This window comes from Thunnus maccoyii, chromosome 2, assembly GCF_910596095.1.
Source record: "Thunnus maccoyii chromosome 2, fThuMac1.1, whole genome shotgun sequence".
NCBI classification, from domain to species: domain Eukaryota; kingdom Metazoa; phylum Chordata; class Actinopteri; order Scombriformes; family Scombridae; genus Thunnus; species Thunnus maccoyii.
In genome coordinates, this window is record NC_056534.1 from 16076686 (window position 1) to 16097063 (window position 20378).

At 39.2% G+C, this 20378-nt stretch overlaps 1 protein-coding gene across 4 annotated transcripts in view; it reads left to right on the forward strand.

The window, feature by feature from the left end:
- The window catches only part of tbck (TBC1 domain containing kinase), a 50456-nt gene extending 30194 nt beyond the window's left edge, over window positions 1-20262 (forward strand). For 2 of the 4 annotated variants that reach the window (XM_042395308.1, XM_042395301.1), the window contains exons 24-26: window positions 7956-8119; window positions 12363-12522; window positions 19726-20262. In XM_042395308.1, the coding sequence (XP_042251242.1) occupies window positions 7956-8119; window positions 12363-12522; window positions 19726-19836 (435 nt within the window). In that variant the 3' untranslated portion in view covers window positions 19837-20262. Of the gene's footprint in view, window positions 1-7955; window positions 8142-8226; window positions 8418-12362; window positions 12523-19725 lie in introns of those variants that run through there. The other 2 variants (XM_042395313.1, XM_042395322.1) reach the window with 2 other exon arrangements.
- Window positions 20263-20378: the final 116 nt, after the last annotated feature.

Sequence of the window (20378 nt, forward strand, 5' to 3'; positions counted from 1 at the left end):
TGAGTGTTTCAGTCACCAGATTTAAGTGCAAAACAAGTTGCTTATGCACCACTAAAGCCACATTATATTTCAGCATGTCTAGACTCAAATTCTGTTTTTGAGTCTTCATTTGAGGAGGAGATGAGTTTTCATTTGAGGAAGTTACCATTTCTGCCCTTCTCCGGAAAAACCACTCATTTTAGAGCAATATTGGTAACTTCTATGTGGCCAGAATTAAATCAGGAAGTATATGAAAATCTTCACTTTAAAATTCTCCCTTATGTGTGTGTTTATGTGTGTGTGGGATCACTGTGAGGGGTAGCTATTTGTTGTTAACATTTTTCTCAGATCATGGCCTCAGTTATGCTCTTCTTCTCATTGTCTGACTGCAGACTTGGCAGATCAAATATGTTTTTTTGGAATTATGCTCAAACACTACACACTGTGTCATTAAGCCATTCTCGGCTGGCACACACTGCTCATCATGACATTTAAGTCACCACACAGTGCTTCATCAGCTGCGGGCAATGGCAGGCTGCATAGTTTGCCTATTTCTATCAGTATATTATGTTTGTATGGATGTATTTAGTATATATACAGTATGTGTAGAGACATTATTTCGTTTTACTGAAGTAGATCTATAGGTGTTGCCACTCATCTTTGCTGCTTTTCTATGAGCTCAAGTCACACTCATGCAGATGAGCCTGTTCAACTCTATGGAGCTGTCCCACTTTTATACAGTGATGGTCACAAACCACAAAGCCCAGTTGGGCACAGTGGTTAGCATTATTTGTTGTGTCCTTAACCCGACAACAAGCAAGATCGTCTTGTCAGTAGGTAATTTGCACCTTCACAGGGTGAAGCTGCTCCTATGTAATTAATCAACCGATTACAGCAATCCACTGCAAGCAAATGAACTTTTGTTGTTTTACAATGATTAATCAATGTCAACATTTTGTGATGAAGGATCTTAATGTAGTTGATGACATTCAATGGAATTGTTAAAAATTCCTGATTATCAACAACAACATGTTGGCTGAACACCCTTCCATCAGTTGGTTGTTGTTACACAATGTGTACAGAAAAGATTAGACTGGTGGGTTGTTATAGCAACCGCTCACCTGTGATCTTCTGTTAGATGTATACCCTGTGCTTAAAAGGCATTTTTAACTAGTAAGTGATCTTTTAAAAGCACTCCTTAAAGGCAGACAAATTAACTCACTCTTTCGCCAGTGTTTGTATGTTTCATATTTTTTAGACAGTTGAAAAGTTTATAAAGGTCCCCAGGACTCTTAACAATCAGTTGACTATATGCTTGAATGGAAATGATCCAAGCATACAGCTCTACCTACAAACTCAACCAGTGGAGTAAGCATTTATTTCAGTAATTACCTTCTTGTTTTTAATTACAGTTTACCCAGTAGCTTTAGTAACTGCATGAGACATGAAGCAAATCATAATTTAAATACTGACCTGTATCTTTACATCTAGTACATAATAATGTATGTGACTCAACTGATTTATGATTGCACACATGCAAACAGCCACATGCACCACTGCTTCAGTGATAAACTGGTATGTGATAGTCAACATGACCCGCTGTAATTGTTGCTCATCACAATGAAAAGCCCCGTCAGCTCGGGAGGGTAAGAACTAGCTGAACACACACATATCTGGTCCCAAACCAAAATATCATTTCAGATTTGATGATGATTTCAGATTTGAAGAGATTGGTGCAACTGTGTTCTCTTTGGAATTGGATTTTATTTTGTCTTCCTGCAGTATTAATCACTGAGTACAAGTTACATTTGAAATAAATAACAAACTTCCCAGTCATAAGGTTTTACTGCTATCTGGAAAGCTTAGGTAGTTAAGGGAGCTCAGTTGTCCCTCGTTCCCACGTAATTCAAACTGATCTTCTCATCTCTGGGTTTGTTCAGTAAAAATGCAAAACTGCACAGAAAAGCAGCAAGGCCAAGATGAGAAATTATTCAAATAATGTTGTACTATACAAGTAAAAGCTGGTATCCTTAATGTTTTTACTTCATAGACTGTATGTGTAATATGTATGTGTAATTCAATGAAGAAATATAATAAAACACAAAAACAGGCACATTTATACTGCAGATGCTCTTCATGTTTTGCTATTTAGAATTTTTGATCAGTTTGTCAGATTACACCTGTCCCTGATGACAATAAAACATTGACAAAATAAAACTTCAAATTACTTACCATGTACCACGTGTAACTGATCTCTGTGGCTTTACAGAGATTAAAGACTAAAAAGTGTTATTAAAACCAACATGTTTCAGCCTGTTCTGCAAATAGGGCTTGCTCTAAAATGCAGTGCAATCTGTCACGGGTGGTGTGTATCAGGCAGCAGGGGAAGGACCCAAATGCAGACTATAGAGGCAGGCAGGAGAAGTTCAGTGAGTTTATTGTCCAAAGAGAAGACACAATAGGACCGACATTAGTGGTAATCGATGGCTGACGATTGGGGCACGCAGACCACTGGAGTGCAGAGCAGGAGGCAGGCAGCTGGAGGTCTATTTGGGCGTCAGCGAGGATGGCCGACTGATTATCTGTGAAGTCTGGCTGGGCGTCCGCAGGGGCTGCTGACTGGAGGTCTGGCTGTGCTTCGGCAGGGGTGGCCAACTGGGACTCAGGCAGAGTGTTGGCAAGGATGGCTAGCGGGGGTTCAGGGAGGGCATTAGCAGGTGCGGCTGACGGCTGGAGGTCTGGCAGGTCATTGGCAGGGACGGCCGACAGTTGAGGAACAGGCTTGATGTGGGCTCAGGACAGGCAGGCTGTGAGCAGTCTGGGGTGCAGGCTGGTTGCGAGTAGTCCGGGGTGCAGGCTGAAGGCTAGCAGGCTGGGGTGCTGGCTAAGATGCAGGCTGGAGTGCGGGCCAAGATGCAAGCTGAAGGCTATCATTCTGGTGGTTAGCATGCTGGTGGCTAGCATGCTGCAGGTTAGCTGGCTGGGAAGCAGGCAGGAAAAGTCTGAGGGCATCTGGTGGACTAGTTGAGCAATCCCGGCGCCAGAGGAAAGTAACTGGCTGGGCACTTGGTTTTTGTGAGTAGGTCCGCATAAACACTATCCACCAACCATGTCCCAAAACAACACTGGCAAGTGAAGCCTGCATCCTTCTGTCCACTCACAAGTGGTGCAAGCATAAGAATTCATTTGTGCATAATATTGCACGAAAGAACCTATAACTGCAGGTACTGAAGTCCATTCCTACCTTAAAAATGTCTTCCTCCTGGTTTTACGTGTGGTCAGAGCAGTTAAGTCCAGGATTCTAACAATGTCACTGTCCAATGACATGTTAAGTCAAGCATTCTGTTTTTTTACAACAAAACAGAGTCTGTGTCTCTTGCATTGAAGTCAAACATGCATTAAAGGTCAAGACTGATTGCTGTGTAAATGAATTGATTTATTACTTTACAGTTGTTTTTTTCATTTGTAAGCTTAGTCAACACAGGCAGGTGTGTTCTTTGAAAGTCACACCCTGGTTTACTCTCAAGTTGAACTTGGCTTTCACAGGCCTCCCCCCTTTAGTCATACTTCCCTGATTGTGACACTATCACCATGTCTTATTATGATTCCAGTTTTTTAAAAGGCTGTTCCATGAATTCCCTGCCCTCGGCCAGTCAGTGTCTCAACATGTCTAGTTGTATTAATCTTTGCAGTTAATCTTAGATTGAAAGTACACTGTCATGAGTGAGTCCTGTAATAAATGCTACCTATTTGATAAGGTGTCACTGTGACGGTGAGGTCTTGATTCAACTCCATGGTCATTTTGTGGCCGCACTCAGTAGTGTTGGTTTTTGTAATGGAGGTGGGCCACGGTGCCTGAAATAAGGACCACCTCAGGTAACATCTACATACATACAGAAAATGTATACATTTAATTGACTAAAACATTAACCTTCAGGGACAAGGTACAGTTGAAGTCAGTAGTTCACATACACTTTAGCTAAATACATTGAAACTCAGTTTTTCACAATTCCTGACATTTAATCTTAGTAAACATTCCCTGTCTTAGGTCAGTTAGGATCACTAATTTATTTTAAGAATGTGAAATGTATGAATAATAGTAGAGAGAATGATTTATTTCAGTTTGTATTTCTTTCATCACATTCCCAGTGGATCAGAAGTATACATACACTTAGTATTTGGTAGCATTGCCTTTAAATTGTTTAACTTGGGTCAAACATTTTGGGTAGCCTTCCACAAGCTTCTCACAATAAGTTCCTGGAATTTTGGCCCATTCCTCCTGACAGATCTGGTGTAACTGAGTCAGGTTTTTAGGCCTCCTTGCTCGCACATGCTTTTTCAGTTCTGCCCACAAATTTTCTGTTGGATTGAGGTCAGGGTTTTGTGATGGCCACTCCAATACCTTGACTTTGTTGTCCCTAAGCCGTTCGCCACAACTTTGGAAGCATGCATTGTTCATTTGGAAGACCCATTTGTGACCAAGCTTTAACTTCCTGGCTGATGTCTTGAGATGTTGCTTCAATATATTCACATAATTGTCCTTCCTCGTGATGCCATCTATTTTGAGAAGTGCACTAGTCCTTGTAGCAAAGCACTGCCACAACATGATGCTGCCACCCCTGTGTTTCACGGTTGGGATGGTGTTCTTCGGCTTTCAAGCCTCCCTCTTTTTCCTCCAAACATAACGATGGTCATTGTGGCAAAACAGTTCAATTTTTTTGCCGCTGACCATATGAGACCAGCCAGTCATTTCAGCTGCTAGCAGTTCAAGTCTGAGATGATCAGCCGGTCAACGTCCGTTGTCATCTTGGGGAGATCATGAACTGATGAACTGATCTGTGCAGCTCTTTGGTAATTTAATGTCTCTGTACATATAATTCGTTTTGGAGGATATATGTTGGTCTCACAGCTAAAATCTAACAATTGCAGCTGCCACATTAGTTTGTGTGAATGTAAAGTGAAGCTTCATGTTTTTACTGGACAGAACAACAGTGCTGCCTCTGGGGCTCTATATGTAAAGATATCACCACATTTCAATAAATATAAATGTATTAAAATGAACAGATCAGTCTATATTAACTTTTATTTTCTTACACCACATAACAGTTTGGATTTTTATTATAGCTACATTAAAGACTGAAGAACAATTTACTGCATCTCTCTGTCAATGAGGTAAGTACGCTGCTGCAGAGAGGCAGAGGAGAGCAGAGAGAGAATGGATGAGCTTTTCTCTCTACTCAAGAGATTAGTTGAAAAATAAAAAATATTGAATGAATTAAAATAAAGTAATTATTTAGTAATACATTGTTTATTTCATTTACAGTGTTCTTTACAACTATTTATAACATAAATGAAGTCCATAAGAAGTGCAATAACAGGGTGTCTGCAGGTTCTTAAAAGTTTTAAATTCAACTTTATAAATATTAGGCCTTAGAAAATGTGTTTATGTATATTTTGGTTCACCTGGTGGTGCTGCAGGACCTGGATGGGCTGCCACAACAATAAAATTAGAAGTTCTGGCTTCATTTCCACTAGCTGTGTCCCGATTGTCAACTGTAGCTGTCAAGGTTGCTAGACGACAAGAGCACTGCTTCGTGTCACAAGGGTAAGGGCGGAAACAGCTAGTGACGCAGCTGGAAATCCTCCGTAGACCAGACCGTCTCATTTAACAATGCTTGGTTCTGGCCTTTGTGGTCTACGAAGGACACACCTTTGTAGATTGCGTCCTTCGAAGGATGTGGCCCCTGCGAATTGGGACACAGCTATAAGTTATAAGTCAACCAGGAAAATACTGTAGTGTGCAAGAATTTTTCTATGCGGTCAGACAGACAGCTCCTCTCCTTTTTTCCTTTGCATTTGTGCCTTGGAGAGCCTTTGCTTTTTCACAAAGAAAAGAAGAGAAAAGAGGACTCAGTAAAACACCTTAACTTTACTCCCATGTTTGACTTTCTCAGAATTCTGTTTGTTAGCTCTCTGTCAGTTTGTGCATAGATGGAACGCGCATTAGGGACAGAATAAGCTGATGTATGATATAGTATTGAATTACATACAGTAGATAGAGGGGGTTTCCTATTCATCAGCCCACTAAATATATATTTACTTGTCTGTGGTTGTTAGACATCAGATTGGAAGTTAAATTTAGGAACAAAAAGTCCAAGAGGTGAGTGACTTTTTCTTAGCAACAATCCAAATTGCTGGTCATGGCAGCAGACATCATGAATATGTATATCCTAGCTCTGCTTGTGCTCTTTTATGTTGCCTAGAATAGCTATTGTCAAGCTCTCCGTAGATAATTCAAGAGTGCAGAGTAAAGTTGTTTGTTGAAAACAATGCACCACTCCTCATATCCCTTCACTTCTCCTGTTCTGACTCTTTATTGATGCAGCAGTGTGAGCTGCGCCGTGTAGACATGTCCATACAAATGTATACTACAGAGAATTGAGACAGAGATTCAGCTATTATCACAATTGAAATCAAATACCTATTGAAATAATCACAGTGTGAATATTTATCAGAGGTAAAAACAAAAACCCAATTGTTTGAGAAAATTTGAAAAAGGAAATGTAACAGCATACTTGTCTCTCGTCACAGTCCATGGTCAGGTTTTACCTGAAAAGAAGGGTTTGAGACATTCTTAGAATGAGGCCTCAGTAAAACCCTGCGGTGAGAGTATGCAAGACTGACAATGTGAGTCAAATAACAAACAGTGTATATGATTTTGGCTATAGAGACATATTTTGTCATTTTCTTTATGCAGAAAACTTTCTTTTCTAATACTTGTATTTCACAGATGATATACTAATTTAGTTGATATGAAGACCTAGACTAGGCAACTTTCAGTCCATATTAGTCAACTTTATGCTCAAGTAATATTATATATATAGTAAGAATGACAGAGTAAAGACCAGTCTTAGTTTCATTTATTCCTGAAATCTGCATCCATCTATTGTAACTTCCATAGAGCTTTACTTGAAAAGCCAAATACTCTAATAATTATATAGGATTGAAATGTATAAAATAGCAACAGTGAACTGTAGGCTCATTTTAAAAACTGTACTAATACCTGGCAGTCAGGGTACTAGCTCAGCTGGACAGTGCACTGAATCCTTCAAGTAAATCCTTGTCCAGAGAAAAATCTTTAAAATCCTTGCTGGACTCACAGATGTCTCTGCTCTGCAGCGCTGACTTCTACACTTTTTGTTGAGTAGAAGATTGTTCAGCTAACCAATGGAGTTAGCAGCTTTCAAACAATTTATTTCATGGATGGCGGCGCTTTGGCACTTAACCTATTTGATGTGCAGTTGGCCCTTCTCTGTTCTGTAAATGGCTTTTACACTGTGCTGAAATTCACAGATAATGCTGTTAGTATTTCTTTACTATTTAATTTGCATATCAATTAATAGAAGTACCAGACTGCTGTTTGACCACTCATTATCACAATACATTTGTTTGTTAGTTTCTTTAATAGAGCTCAGAAAGAACTGTGGGCATCTACAATTTTTTCACATTTTATGCTTCAAATGATTTTGGGGCATCAATTGCTCACCATTGCAGGGACCAGGGTTCAGTCCCCTGCAGTCATGCCTCCAGCTTTATGCTTTAATGAACCCATTTGACAGTGCAGGTAGAAGCTGGCAAATGATGTTTTGGTCACTGCTGCTTGTTACCTGTGGTGCTCTCAGAGCGGTAATACTGTTTTTTGTGGTAATACATTATATAATTGTATTCACAGGTCAGGATGAACTATTTGAAAAGGATGGTGTGAAATATCTATTATTACTGGTTCCCTAATTTTCAAGTGACATCAATATCCAACCTGACGCTACATAGGAAAATACAGAGGGTATTCTTTATGTGCTTCTTGTGTTATTTTACAATGACTACTCATCCAAATTCGTCATTCAGAAATTCTCTGGAAGCCTGCACTACAATTTGCTCCCTCTTCATCTGATCCCCTGTGATTTCTTCTCTTGTAGTCTCGGGAGCCTCTAGCACTATGTGACCTGAAAGCAGAAATATCACCTAGGATCTCAGCCGAGGACTTAATTGACCTCTGTGAGCTGTCATTGGCCGGACCCACCAAAAGGACCAAAGCTGGCAAGCCCAAAATCGTTGCTGTCGACATCCGCAGTGTTGAGGAGTATCCTTACCATGTAGTTACTGTATGAAATTCAACTGCCAGTCTCTCTCCTCTCCTTTCTCATGGTGTTTTAACATTTATATATATTTCCTCAATTTTTCTTGCAGGGGCACATCAGGAAATATTGTACACAAACCAGAGGTTGTTTGAACAAGCTTGGATTGTGTCAAGCAAAAACAACAAATGTTCTGATGACATGTAACTAAAATACAAAGTATTTCCAGAAACAGATTGGTTGATTTCAGCAGAATTTGAATAAACAAACCTGCCCCAACTGGAAACTTTCTGTTGCTTAAGCTTAATAAATATAATGCTACCACCAAACAAGTAGTAGATGAATGAAAAAATCAACAACTTCTTTTCTAATAGTCTCCCATAAAGGAGAGCCCCCCAGTGAGGGGATCCGGTGGCTCTGTTATGCTGTGGGGGTCATTTTTTTGGACTTACATGTTAGACAGTGCTCTCCACCACCATCATCAAAACACCAAAAGAGGGAATATCTTTTAGAGGAATGGTGTTCATCCCTCCAATAGAGTTCAAGAGACTTGTAGAATCAATGCCAAGGCTGAGGAACACCATTCTTCAAAAAGATATTCCCTCATTTGGTGTTGTGATGATGGTGGTGGAGAGCGCTGTCTAACACAGTCAGTCTAAAATCTCCCATAGGTGTTCAATTGAGTTGAGATCTAGTTACTGCGAAGGCCATAGCATATGATTCACATCATTTTCATACTCATCAAACCATTCAGTGACCCCTTGTGCCCTATGAATTGGGGCATTGTCATCCTGGAAGAGACCACTCCCATCAGGATAGAAATGTTTCATCATAGGATAAAAGTGATGACTTATAACAACTTTGTATTGATTTGCAGTGACCCTTCCCTCTAAGTGGACAAGTGGATCCAAACCATGCCAGCAAAATGCCCCCCAAAGAATAACAGAGCCACCAGATCCCCTCACTGTAGGGGTCAAGCATTCAGACCTGTACCGGTTTTTCCTTTAATTTGTCACCCATCTGTATATACAAAATATGACAGGTAATACGAGTATTACAGTGTACAAGGTGTTTGGTGCAACAATAAGTGTTTTTGTGCAAATCTGCTGCCCATCAGTATTTAGTCTGGCCATGTTAGCATTAATGTGAATTAAGGTTTTCAAGAACAATAGATGTTTTAAAGCACACTCTTATTCTAATACTAACAAGTGTGGAAAGTAAAGACTGATTTTTTAAAAGAAATGTTAACTAATCCTATCAACTTTAATAAAGGTTACTGGGAATTTACTGGCTAGCATGTTTGGTTGGGATGGAAAAAACTCTCAAATAACAGACCTACATCAGTTTTTATGCCTTTAGGATTCTTATAGAAATAAATCAAGTTACAATACCATCTTCAACCCCCTCATTTACCTCATAAAGTAACTGAAGTGGGTCAAGGAAACCCTAACCCATGCTTAGTGTTCTTTAACCACTCGCTCAAATTATCTCATCACCAGGGAAGTTAATGTCCCTGACCTAAGGTCTTTTAGCTCGTCAAATAATTTGCCCTGCGTCATAGGAATAATAAATAGGCTCCTCACAAAATGTTGTCACTTTGTACTTATTAATTTTACACCTCACCCTCTTTTTTAGCCATTGCCTTGTCCTTGTTCAAACCATTTATGCGGTCTATGTGTTTCGGGTGCAACACACCCCCCAGAGTGTTATAGAGTTGATACGTAGACCTACAGTACCATTCAAAAATTTAGGACACACTTACTCATTCAAGAGAATGCAAAGGTTTGTCCAAACTTTTGACTTGTACTGTAGTAGGTCAGAAGATAAAACAGATATTTTTTATTTTAATTATTGATGTCACTAAATATGAAACAAAGTCAGTGGATTAGGGCGGCCTTGGGGTGAAGGTAAGGAAGAATAACAAATCTACAAATCTAGGTGCCTAGACACCAATAGTAACTCAGTGTCCACTGTGCATACAACCTCTTTGACAAACCTCGCTGACATACAGATAAATTTCCCCTCTAATAAGTGTGTCCATGTTTAGTCATACAGGTGTAGCAAAACTGGTTCTTGTAATGTTAAGAGTCCAAGTCATTGAGCATATGCCAGGTTTCTGTAAAAGTTGTGATTTATGCATCTCTGAATTTATATAGGTTGTTTTTATATGGTGTCTGTACCTGCTTGGCATAAATATATCATGCCTGTGCCATGTCTATGCAGGTCTGATGTGTGAAACTTTGTTCTCTTTTAGTTGCTGACAAATATTTATGTTTTAATTTACTCATTAATGATTTGTACAAAGTTACAAAGTTCATGACACAAACACACAATTTTCACACAGCTGCATACATGCATTTGGAAACCACTCTCTTTATCCCACAGTACCTCTGATCTCTTGCTTACCTCTTGACCTGGTGCCAGTGCTTTACAGAGTTTTGAAATTGAACCACAGGCACGGAGCGTAAAACAGCTTGGTTCCCATCAAAGGCAAGTAGGGAAAGATTGAGGAGGGATGATCTGCTGCAGTTATGTGCTGCCAGATTCTACAACATTCAGTGAGCCCTTCATATCCACCCAGGCTGCTCCACCACATCCCGCAGTCTCAGAGAAGGGGACATAAAGCAGTGGGGATTAGCCTGTGAACCTGAGCAAAATGCATTCTTCTGGCCTTTTTGCTGCATCACAGTTTTATTTCTTTTGTGATATACTTGACTTTTTCTTCATGAGAGAATTCATTAGTCTGGTCATTTGTGTACCTGTCAGCTGATAATCATGACCAGTACATTTTAATGAAGAATATAGCTGACATTCTTTTGGATAAACAGCTGTGTATTGTAAAGCTCTTTACAATAGCTGACTATCACTGGGTGTTCCGTATGTGTGTGTATTTCCTGTCCAAAGAAAACCATGTATCTCCAAAAGTGCCGATAATGAAGTTTTTTCAGACAAACTGAAGGATTAACTCTGAAGGTGTTCCTTCATGGTTTGAGAGAATTCTCCAGATTTTTAAGCCAAATAAACACTTAAAAAGCCTGTTGAGGTAGTTGAAAAAACATTGTCACAAATCTGAAAGCAAGGCTGTTTTTCCTAGCTCATGAAAAGCTGAAATTTTGGAGATTCATCACATGACAGCGACAATATGTCATGTAGGTCTCCAGTACAAACAATTTCCTTGTGAGTCCCTTAGATTAATATGAAAATGTCTATTGCTTGTCACATTCAAAAGCCTCTTTATCCATCTTTTCTGAAGGTCTACATAAAATTAAAATAAAATACAAGAAATTAATTTTCTTGTGCAGATGGGCAGTTTTTATTTATTAGAAGGAGTATAGCGTCCCAAAAAGTCATGCCTATAAGAATTTGAAAGCACCAGAAGAAGTGAGCCTCACCCTTCAGCTCATCAGTGGAATGGTAATTGTCTGAGGAGGTTAAAGAGCCATTAATCCATAAGGATTAGTGGATAGTAAGGATTTTGAAATGGCAGTTCCTCTAGCCAAATTCCTATACTAGAGCCTCCTGATAGACAGGCTCCCCAGGCTAACGTACATGGACAAAGAGGATTTGTCCACTTTCACAGGATTTGGCAACCCTTGTTCACCTTTATTGGGATCTTAGGCAAAGCTCTGTTGTGGGTGTCCGTGGTCACAAAAAGTGGATTAAATTAAGACCTCTGTAGGGTAAATCAGGACAATCTAGATTTTGCTGTTTAGTTACTGTGTTGATATCCTCTGCAGTAAAACAACTGGCATGTGCCTCTTGTAATTCCAAGTGTAACTGTACCACATTGGGATTATTATTTAACACCTCTAAATGTCCTTGTGGCAGCAGGTATGATTCAGTGAACATAGTTATTTGACCAAGAAAGAAGTTGAGCACCACTTAGCTTAAAATATGTAGCAATAATGTAAATAGCTACACTTTCAGAAATAGGACAATCTCCTTTTCTCAAGAGTTATTATTCACTTATTTACCACTTGGGGGTTGTTCACTGTCCCTGTGTTGATATTTACTCACTGTTTCTCCAGCAAATCCCTCGCTTAGATCTAATGATTTGATATCAATGACTTGATATTGTCTCCTACTGCCTGTTACTGTATATCCAGGTCTTCTGTGGATATTATAGCTCCCATTAAATTTAATGCTTAACTGTATGAAAAAAACAAAGATCGCCTCATTCTTTGGCTTTGGTTTCAGGCAGGCACCATACCTGTTCAAAGCTGTGCTCCTTAACCCCGCTGCCTTCAGCTTCGGCAGAGGCCATATTTCTGGCAGCATCAACATTCCCTTCAGTACAGCTTTCAGCTCTGACGGGGATCTGGTGCAGTGTCCTGCAACAGGAATCCTCCAGAACTTCAGAGGACGTGTCATTGTTGTCATCAGCCATGCCATGAAGAGTGCTGCTATGGTGAGAAAGCAGTCACACACACACACACACACCTGTGAACAATATGTCAGGAAGATATACAGTGCTACTTGAAAGTTTGTGAACCCTTTAGAATTTGCTCTATTTCTGCATATATATGACCTAAAACATGATCAGATTTGCATGCGAGTCCTAAAACTAGATAAAGAGACATCAATTAAACAAATGAGACAAAAACCTTACACTTGTTTATTTATTGAGGAAAATGATCTAATGTTACATATTTGCACGTGGCAAAAGTATGTGAACCTCTAGGATTATCAATTCATTTGAAGGGGAAATTAGAGTTGGATGTTTCAATCAATGGGATGACAATCAAGTGTCTGGGAGGCCCTGCCTTATTTAAAGAAGAGAAATCTGCGTCTTCACTATCAAAGTCTGAGCTTCATAACACAGGTTTGTGGAGGCGTGTCATGATTCGAACAAAGGAGATTTCTGAGGACTTAAAAGAAGAGTTGTTGATGCTTAGCAGGCTGGAAAGGGTTACAAAACCATTTCTAAAGAGTTTGGACTCCACCAGTCAACTGTCAGGCAGATCATGTACAAATGGAAGACATCCAACACCATTGTTATCCTCACCAGGAGTGGTTGAACAACAAAGATCACACCAAGAGCAGGCATGTAATAGTCCGGGAGGCCACAAGGGACCCCAGAGTAATGTCTAGAAAACAGCCTCTCTTGCAGTGGCTACAGTCAATGTTATTAAGTTCACCATCAGGAGTACATTGAACATCAGTGGTGTGCATGGCAGAGTTGCAAGGAGAAAGCCACTACTCTCCAAAAAGAACACTTCTGCTGTCTATGGTTTGCTCAAGACCACGTGGATAAGCCAGAAGGCGACTGGAACAATGTTCTGTGGATGGATGAGACCAAAATTGAACTTTTCAGCTTGAATGAGAAGCATTATGTTTGATGATGAGTTAACGCTGCATTCCAACATAAGAACCTTATCCAATCTGTGAAACATAGTGCTGGCAGTATCATAGTTTGGGCCTGTTTTGCTGCCTCTGGACCAGGACAGCTTGCAATCATTGATAGAACTATGAGTTCTGAGTTGTAGCAGCAGATTCTATAGGAAAATGTCAAGGTATCCATCTGTGAACTGAAGTTCAACAGAAAGTGGGTCATGCAGTAAGACAGTGACACTAAACACATGTCATTCTACCAAAGAATGGTTAAAGCAAAAGAAATGTAATGATTTGGAATGGCTTGGAATGGAGTCAAAATCTTAATCTTGTAAAAATTAATCGTGATCTTGTAGAAATGCTGTGGAAGGACCTGAAGTGGGCAGTTCATGCAAAGAAGCCCACCATCATCCCCGAGTTGAGACTGTTCTGTAAGGAGGAATGAGCTAAAATTCCTCCAAGCCAATGTGCAGAGCTGATAAACAGTTACTGGAAATGTTTTGTTGAAGTAATTTCTGCAATGTCACACCAGCTACTGAAAGCATTGGTTCACATACTTTTGCCTCACACAAATATGTAAGATTGGATAAATTTCCTCAATGAATAAATGAATAACTTTAATGTTTTTGTCTCATTTGTTTATTTGGGATCCCTTTATCAAGTTTTAGGACTTGTGTAAAACCACTCCTGGTGAGGATAACAATGGTGTTGGATGTCTTCCATTTGTACATGATCTGCCTGACAGTTGACTGGTGGAGTCCAAACTCTTTAGAAATGGTTTTGTAACCCTTTCCAGCCTGCTAAGCATCAACAACTCTTCTTTTAAGTCCTCAGAAATCTCCTTTGTTCGAATCATGACACGCCTCCACAAACCTGTGTTATGAAGCTCAGACTTTGATAGTGAAGACGCAGATTTCTCTTCTTTAAATAAGGCAGGGCCTCCCAGACTCACACTTGATTGTCATCCCATTGATTGAAACATCCAACTCTAATTTCCCCTTCAAATGAATTGATAATCCTAGAGGTTCACATACTTTTGCCACGCACAAATATGTAACATTGGATCATTTTCCTCAGTAAATAAACAAGTGTAAGGTTTTTGTCTCATTTGTTTAATTGATGTCTCTTTATCTAGTTTTAGGACTCGCATGCAAATCTGATCATGTTTAAGGTCATATTTATGCAGGAATAGAGAAAATTCTAAATGGTTTCCAAACTTTCAAGCGCCAGTGTACGAGACAGGTGTTTCTATTTATACACAGTCAAAGATTTTTGATTATTGCATGATGTGAATTAGTCCTTAGTGTTTTGTTTAGCCTTAAATTGTATGAAATTGAAATATATCAGATTCCTAGTCTTTATTTCCAAGGAAACTGCAAAGATTAGCAGAATTTGATTAGCAACTTATTTGTCATTAGAATCAAAAAGTGAAGCAATTTCTGAGCTGTTGTATTAGGGATGGCAATCTAAACTAAAATATCTCAACAACCATTATATGGATTAAAATGAAACAGTGTACATACACTCATGGTCCTCAGAGGATAAATCCTAATGACTTTGGTGATTCCCTGACGCCACAATCAGGACAGTCTTATGAGACCATTGATCCATTTAAGATTTTCTTCCAAATTTGCTGAAGGAAGACTTATTAGAATGAACATGAACAACAAATGGTTTGGTACACATTGGATGCTGGCTGCTGTACCAAGAATGTTCTAACATTTATGAAATGTACTATATGAGCACTAATGTGTGCACTAATTTTGCTGCTGTGCAACACATCAAGAATCTTAACAGATAACAACACAAGTATTCTGTTTCAAACCATTTAAAATCAAAGGAAGTTGGCTCTTTATTCCTCTTTTCAGAGTTTTTTCATGGAATGTGACATCTGGGTCAGATCTCAGGGTCAGATTGTCTCCTCTAAAACGCCTTTGATCATCCACTAGATCTCACTGACACTGGTGTTTAATGAGATCATGCTGTTGCTTAAATATCTGAAGCAGTGATTGTTTTGAATTATCCTGATCCCCACCCAAATTAGACATGTGAAATTTCGAATTTGGGTGGGGATGGGGTTGTCCATGTGAAATTACTCAAACATCATACCATTCTCACAACTCATTGAGTGTTTTACAATACAGAAAGCAGAACACAGTTTTCACCAAATTATGCAGTGATATTTTTATTAAAATTCAATTCTCATGGATGGTTTTTTATATCAATTAATATTTTCAGTCACAAGTCTCAAAAAGACTGCAGACACAGTTTTGACATCAATTCCATAGGAAAGCAGAGCAGAAGAAATGAAGGAGCTTGATTTGGATAAAGGCAGCCTTCCACTAGAGAGAACACTTGGACTCCAGTGGTACATGGATATAAAGTTCAAGTTCAGAACTAAAGCGCAGGAATGACCACAGACAAGAAGGGGAATCCTGTCAATGGTCAGTTCCCTGTATGATCCTCTGGGATTTCTTGTCCCTTTTACTCTACCAGCCAAGTTAATTATTATATATGATTATTGTATAATTATTAGTCTGTTATTACAGGAGTTGTGCAAGAGGAGTTGTGGATGGGATGAAAAAATTCCACAGCCCTTCTCTCAACAGTGGTTCAAATGGCTATAGGATCTTGAAAAGATAGCAGAGTTTAAAGTGGATTGTTGCTTCAAACTCAAAGATTTTGGAAAACCCATCAGTGCACAGTTGCGCCACTTTTCTGATGCCAGTCAGATGCCAGTCAGGAGGGATATGGTACTGTGTCTTTTCTGAGGCTGGAGAAGAACAGTGACAAAAGGCTTCATATTGCATTCCTGTTCAGATAAGCCAGAGTTCCACCACTAAAACAAACCACTATTGGATAGAACTCACAGCCACTGTCCTTGCTGTGCAAGTTGATAGGATGCTACAGAGAGAGCTGATGAAGCATCCAGAAAAGTGAAAGTGGAGGACTTCCTGACAAGAAAAAGGTGCACTCACAATGAATTACCTTGTACACTGGAAAAAACAACTGTTGTTATGTATGCTGATGACTCTACTTTGTACTGTGCAGCAAAAACAACCGACTGTTTGTCCAATTTGATTAATGGAGATTTGGAAAAGGTTTGCAAATGGGTAAAAGAAAACAAATTGGTGCTAAACATAGCAAAAACAATATCAATTAAAGCTGCAAGCAGCAATGATTGGGCCCTCACACCCTTGCGTACGTTGAGTCGGGCGCAGTCGAAAGGATTCTGTCACAGGCATGTAGATGTGTCCAGACCCGGGCTATTTTCAGACAGTGTAAGAGGAGATTAACGTCACTTCCTCAGTCCACTATTCTACCTGCTGCTGGGGCTGATGCATTGAAATTTCGTAGGGGGCGCCATGGAGCCAGTTTGTCACATACATTACACCCTCTAACATTAATGATTTGGTCAATAATTTCAATAATCTGTGTTCCTTCGCGTTAGATGCCATTGCACTATTACAACCAGGTCAGTAGCAGCTACTAAATCATCACCATGGACAAATGATGCTATCCCTAGCTGTAAGCAGGAATGCAGGAGGGCTGAGCGCAGATGGAAAAAGACAAAACTCAGTGTTCACTTTCAATACATGAAAGAACTTTGAACTTAACTCAATCAAAAAATCAAGGATGCAAGAACAGTTTATTTCTCAGACTTAATTACTGCTAATAAACACAATCCCCGAGCTCTGTTTAGCACAATCAATCAGCTTGTACAACCTGCCCCTGCTATCTCTGCCACCTCAACTGAAGACTGTGAATTGCATTTATCATTTTTGACAACAAGATCAATAGAATTAGATCCAACATTGTGCTCCCATTCACCGTTTTTGATCCACCTAGTAGTGTTTCAAATTTACTAACCCATTTTGCCCCCATTATCATGCAAAACCTTATAGGGACAATTTCTCATACCCCCCAAATTTGTTTCAGAGGTCCTTCCTGTCATTGGCCCTGCTGTGCTCACTATTATAAACATGTACCTCACCTCTGGTTATGTCCCTGATCAGTTTAAGACAGCCAATGTCCAGCCTCTCTAAAAAAACCTGGCCTTGATCCAGCCATTTTGAACAATTTCAGACCCATCTCAAAATTACCTTTCATTTCCAAAATACTGGAAAAACTTGTTGAGCAGCTTCTTCAAGTTGTTGAAGGGAATAATATCTTCAATAAATTTCAATCTGGTTTTCGTCAAAACCACAGTACTGAAACTGCTCTGTTATGAGTCATGAATGACATCCTTGTGCAGGCTGATAAGGGGGAACTCTCCATCTTGGTCTTACTTGACTTGAGCGCTGCCTTTGACACCATTGATCACTCCATCCTCATTAATCGACTAAATACATGTGTTGGTATCTCTGGGAAAGCCCTTGAATGGTTTATGTCATATTTGTCAAATAGAAGTTTCTCTGTCTCCATGGGTAACTATGTGTCCTCATCCACTCCGCTGCTATATGGGGTGCCCCAGGGGTCAATCCTTGGCTCTGTTCTTTTCTCTTTGTATATGCTTCCCTTGGGCCAGATAATCAGTCGCTTTGATTGTATATCCTATCATTGCTATGCGGACAACACTCAGCTATATTTTTCAGTAAAACCAGATGATTTTAGCAACCTAAACACTCTCCACAGCTGTTTAGCTGTGATAAAGGACTGGATGTCTGTCAACTTTCTTCAACTAAATTCTTACAAAACTGAGCTTCTCATTTTTGGCCCTAAAAATATTGCTTAAGGTATTATTCAGCATATTGGCCCACTTGCCCCGTATGCCAAAACGAACGCCAGGAATCTTGGCGTTATGTTTGACCCCAAATTGAAATTTGAATTCCATGTCAATAAATTGGTTCAATCCTGCTTTTTTCAACTCAGGAACATTGCAAAAATCAGACCATTATTGTCAGCCTCTGACTTACAACATATCATCCATGCCTTCATTTTTTCCGCCTTGATTACTGCAATTCCCTTTTCACTTGCCTTAGCCAAGCTGCCCGGTCACTTCTTCAGCTTGTACAAAATGCAGCAGCTAGGCTATTAACAAGGACTGGCCGTAGATCTCACATCACTCCTGTTTTAGTCTCACTGCATTGGCTGCAAGTGAAGCTTAGGATTGAATTCAAGATTCTTTAATCACTTATAAAGCCTTACACGGTTTAGCTCCTGCCTACATTTAGTCACTTAGGTTTTCCAACCAAAACCTGTTGGCCGTACCACGTGCCAAACTAAAAACCAAAGGTGACTGTGCTTTTGCTGCCCTGGCTCCCAGACTTTGGAACAATCTTCCCACTTCCATCAGATCAGCTGAGTCTGTTGAATATTTAAAAAAACACTTGAAAACCTACTTTTTTAGAATGGCTTTCCCATAACATTCAATAAATTCAAGTGGGTGCTCTGGGTTATGACTGTATGCTTGCTGTGATCGTATGTGTGTGATGTCTGTATGTGTTCTTGAATGTGTCTTTTATGGTTTTAGTGTCCTCTTTTCTTTGTGTGCCAATGTCAATGTAAAGCACTTTGTAACCTGCGTTAAAAAAAGTGCTATATAAATATAATAATTTATACTTACTTTATGTATATCAAAATACCTTTAACAGGAAAAAAGGAATAAAACTCAGGAAGAACACCTTTTTGGTACCTTCTTATTTTATAATGTCTCCGTCTTATGTTCTAATTTGTTTTAAGACTGTGTCAGAAAGGTGTTCAAGTAACTTTATGGTAACTTTTAAATCTGTAGTTAGTGGTGTTATTGGATTCAGTGCATTGAATTGGAAGGTGAATCTAATTATCTAAGGACAAAATATTAAAAAAAAAGCATGTTCACCACATAATTATTAGGTAGCACTAACTAACTTTTTTTTTATTAATTATATTTTTTTATTAGTGAGTGCACATGTCCTAGTTTACAGTATGACATGTGAGAAAGCCAGTCTCTGCATTAGCTGGAGGCAGGTTCAGTCCTGACAAATTATTAGTCTGTTATACAAAATAATATTTAATTTTCACTTCACTGCCTCAGTCACAATCAGTTTTTATTTTGTGTTTATTCTGAAACGGACATACTTTAAACATCAGGCAATGCATTGCACATATTACTTCAACGTGTTTCACAATTGTGGAAGGTCTGTTGTAAAAATGTGATTTCCCCTTTCTAGCAACTGCAGGAGTGTCTTCCCAAAGGAAACAAATGATAACAAGGTTGAAGTTATGTGAGACCAGCACTTCTTTGTGACTGTGAAACCAGGAAAATCACTCTCTGTCTTTTTTCCCCATTTATTCCCAGTTTGCAGCACACCTGGTCAAGGTGAACTTCCCACGGGTTTGCATCCTGGATGGAGGGATCAACAAGCTGAAACCCACTGGACTCCTGACGGTCCCTTCCCCTCAGATCTGACCTCGTACCCCAGATGTTGGTCAAATTCAGCTTCACATTAAGAGGAGTGGAAAAGATTTTTTTTTTTTTTTTTTGAGTGGAAAAATTGCCAACATTTTATTGTTTTTATTTATTTTTTTTCACAAATCTTAATTAAACTGTGGTGAAAAAAACTGCTTTGAAATAATACTCTTCTTAACCCAGTTTTTTGCTCAAATATAGAGCAATTCTTAATGCATTTTATGTCTCACAACAAGAATAACTGATTTTTTTTTTTTTTTTAAACTGCTATGTGCTATAGTAGCCTTGTACTGATAAACTGAGCTGCCTTTGACCAATACAAATAGCTTGATGTATGTATGTCAGCCTGTCTGTTCTGAGCCCATTGATCTAGGGAACTGTACTGTATGTTTTTGTGAGAAAGAATAAAAATGACAAAGTGGTTTATGCATTTGATGATTTAATTACTAGTATTTGCATTTATCCTTTTTACATGCCACTGAATTGTCTCTATATTCTACATACTTGTCATGTTAGAAATTCTATCATGTTGTTTCTATTAA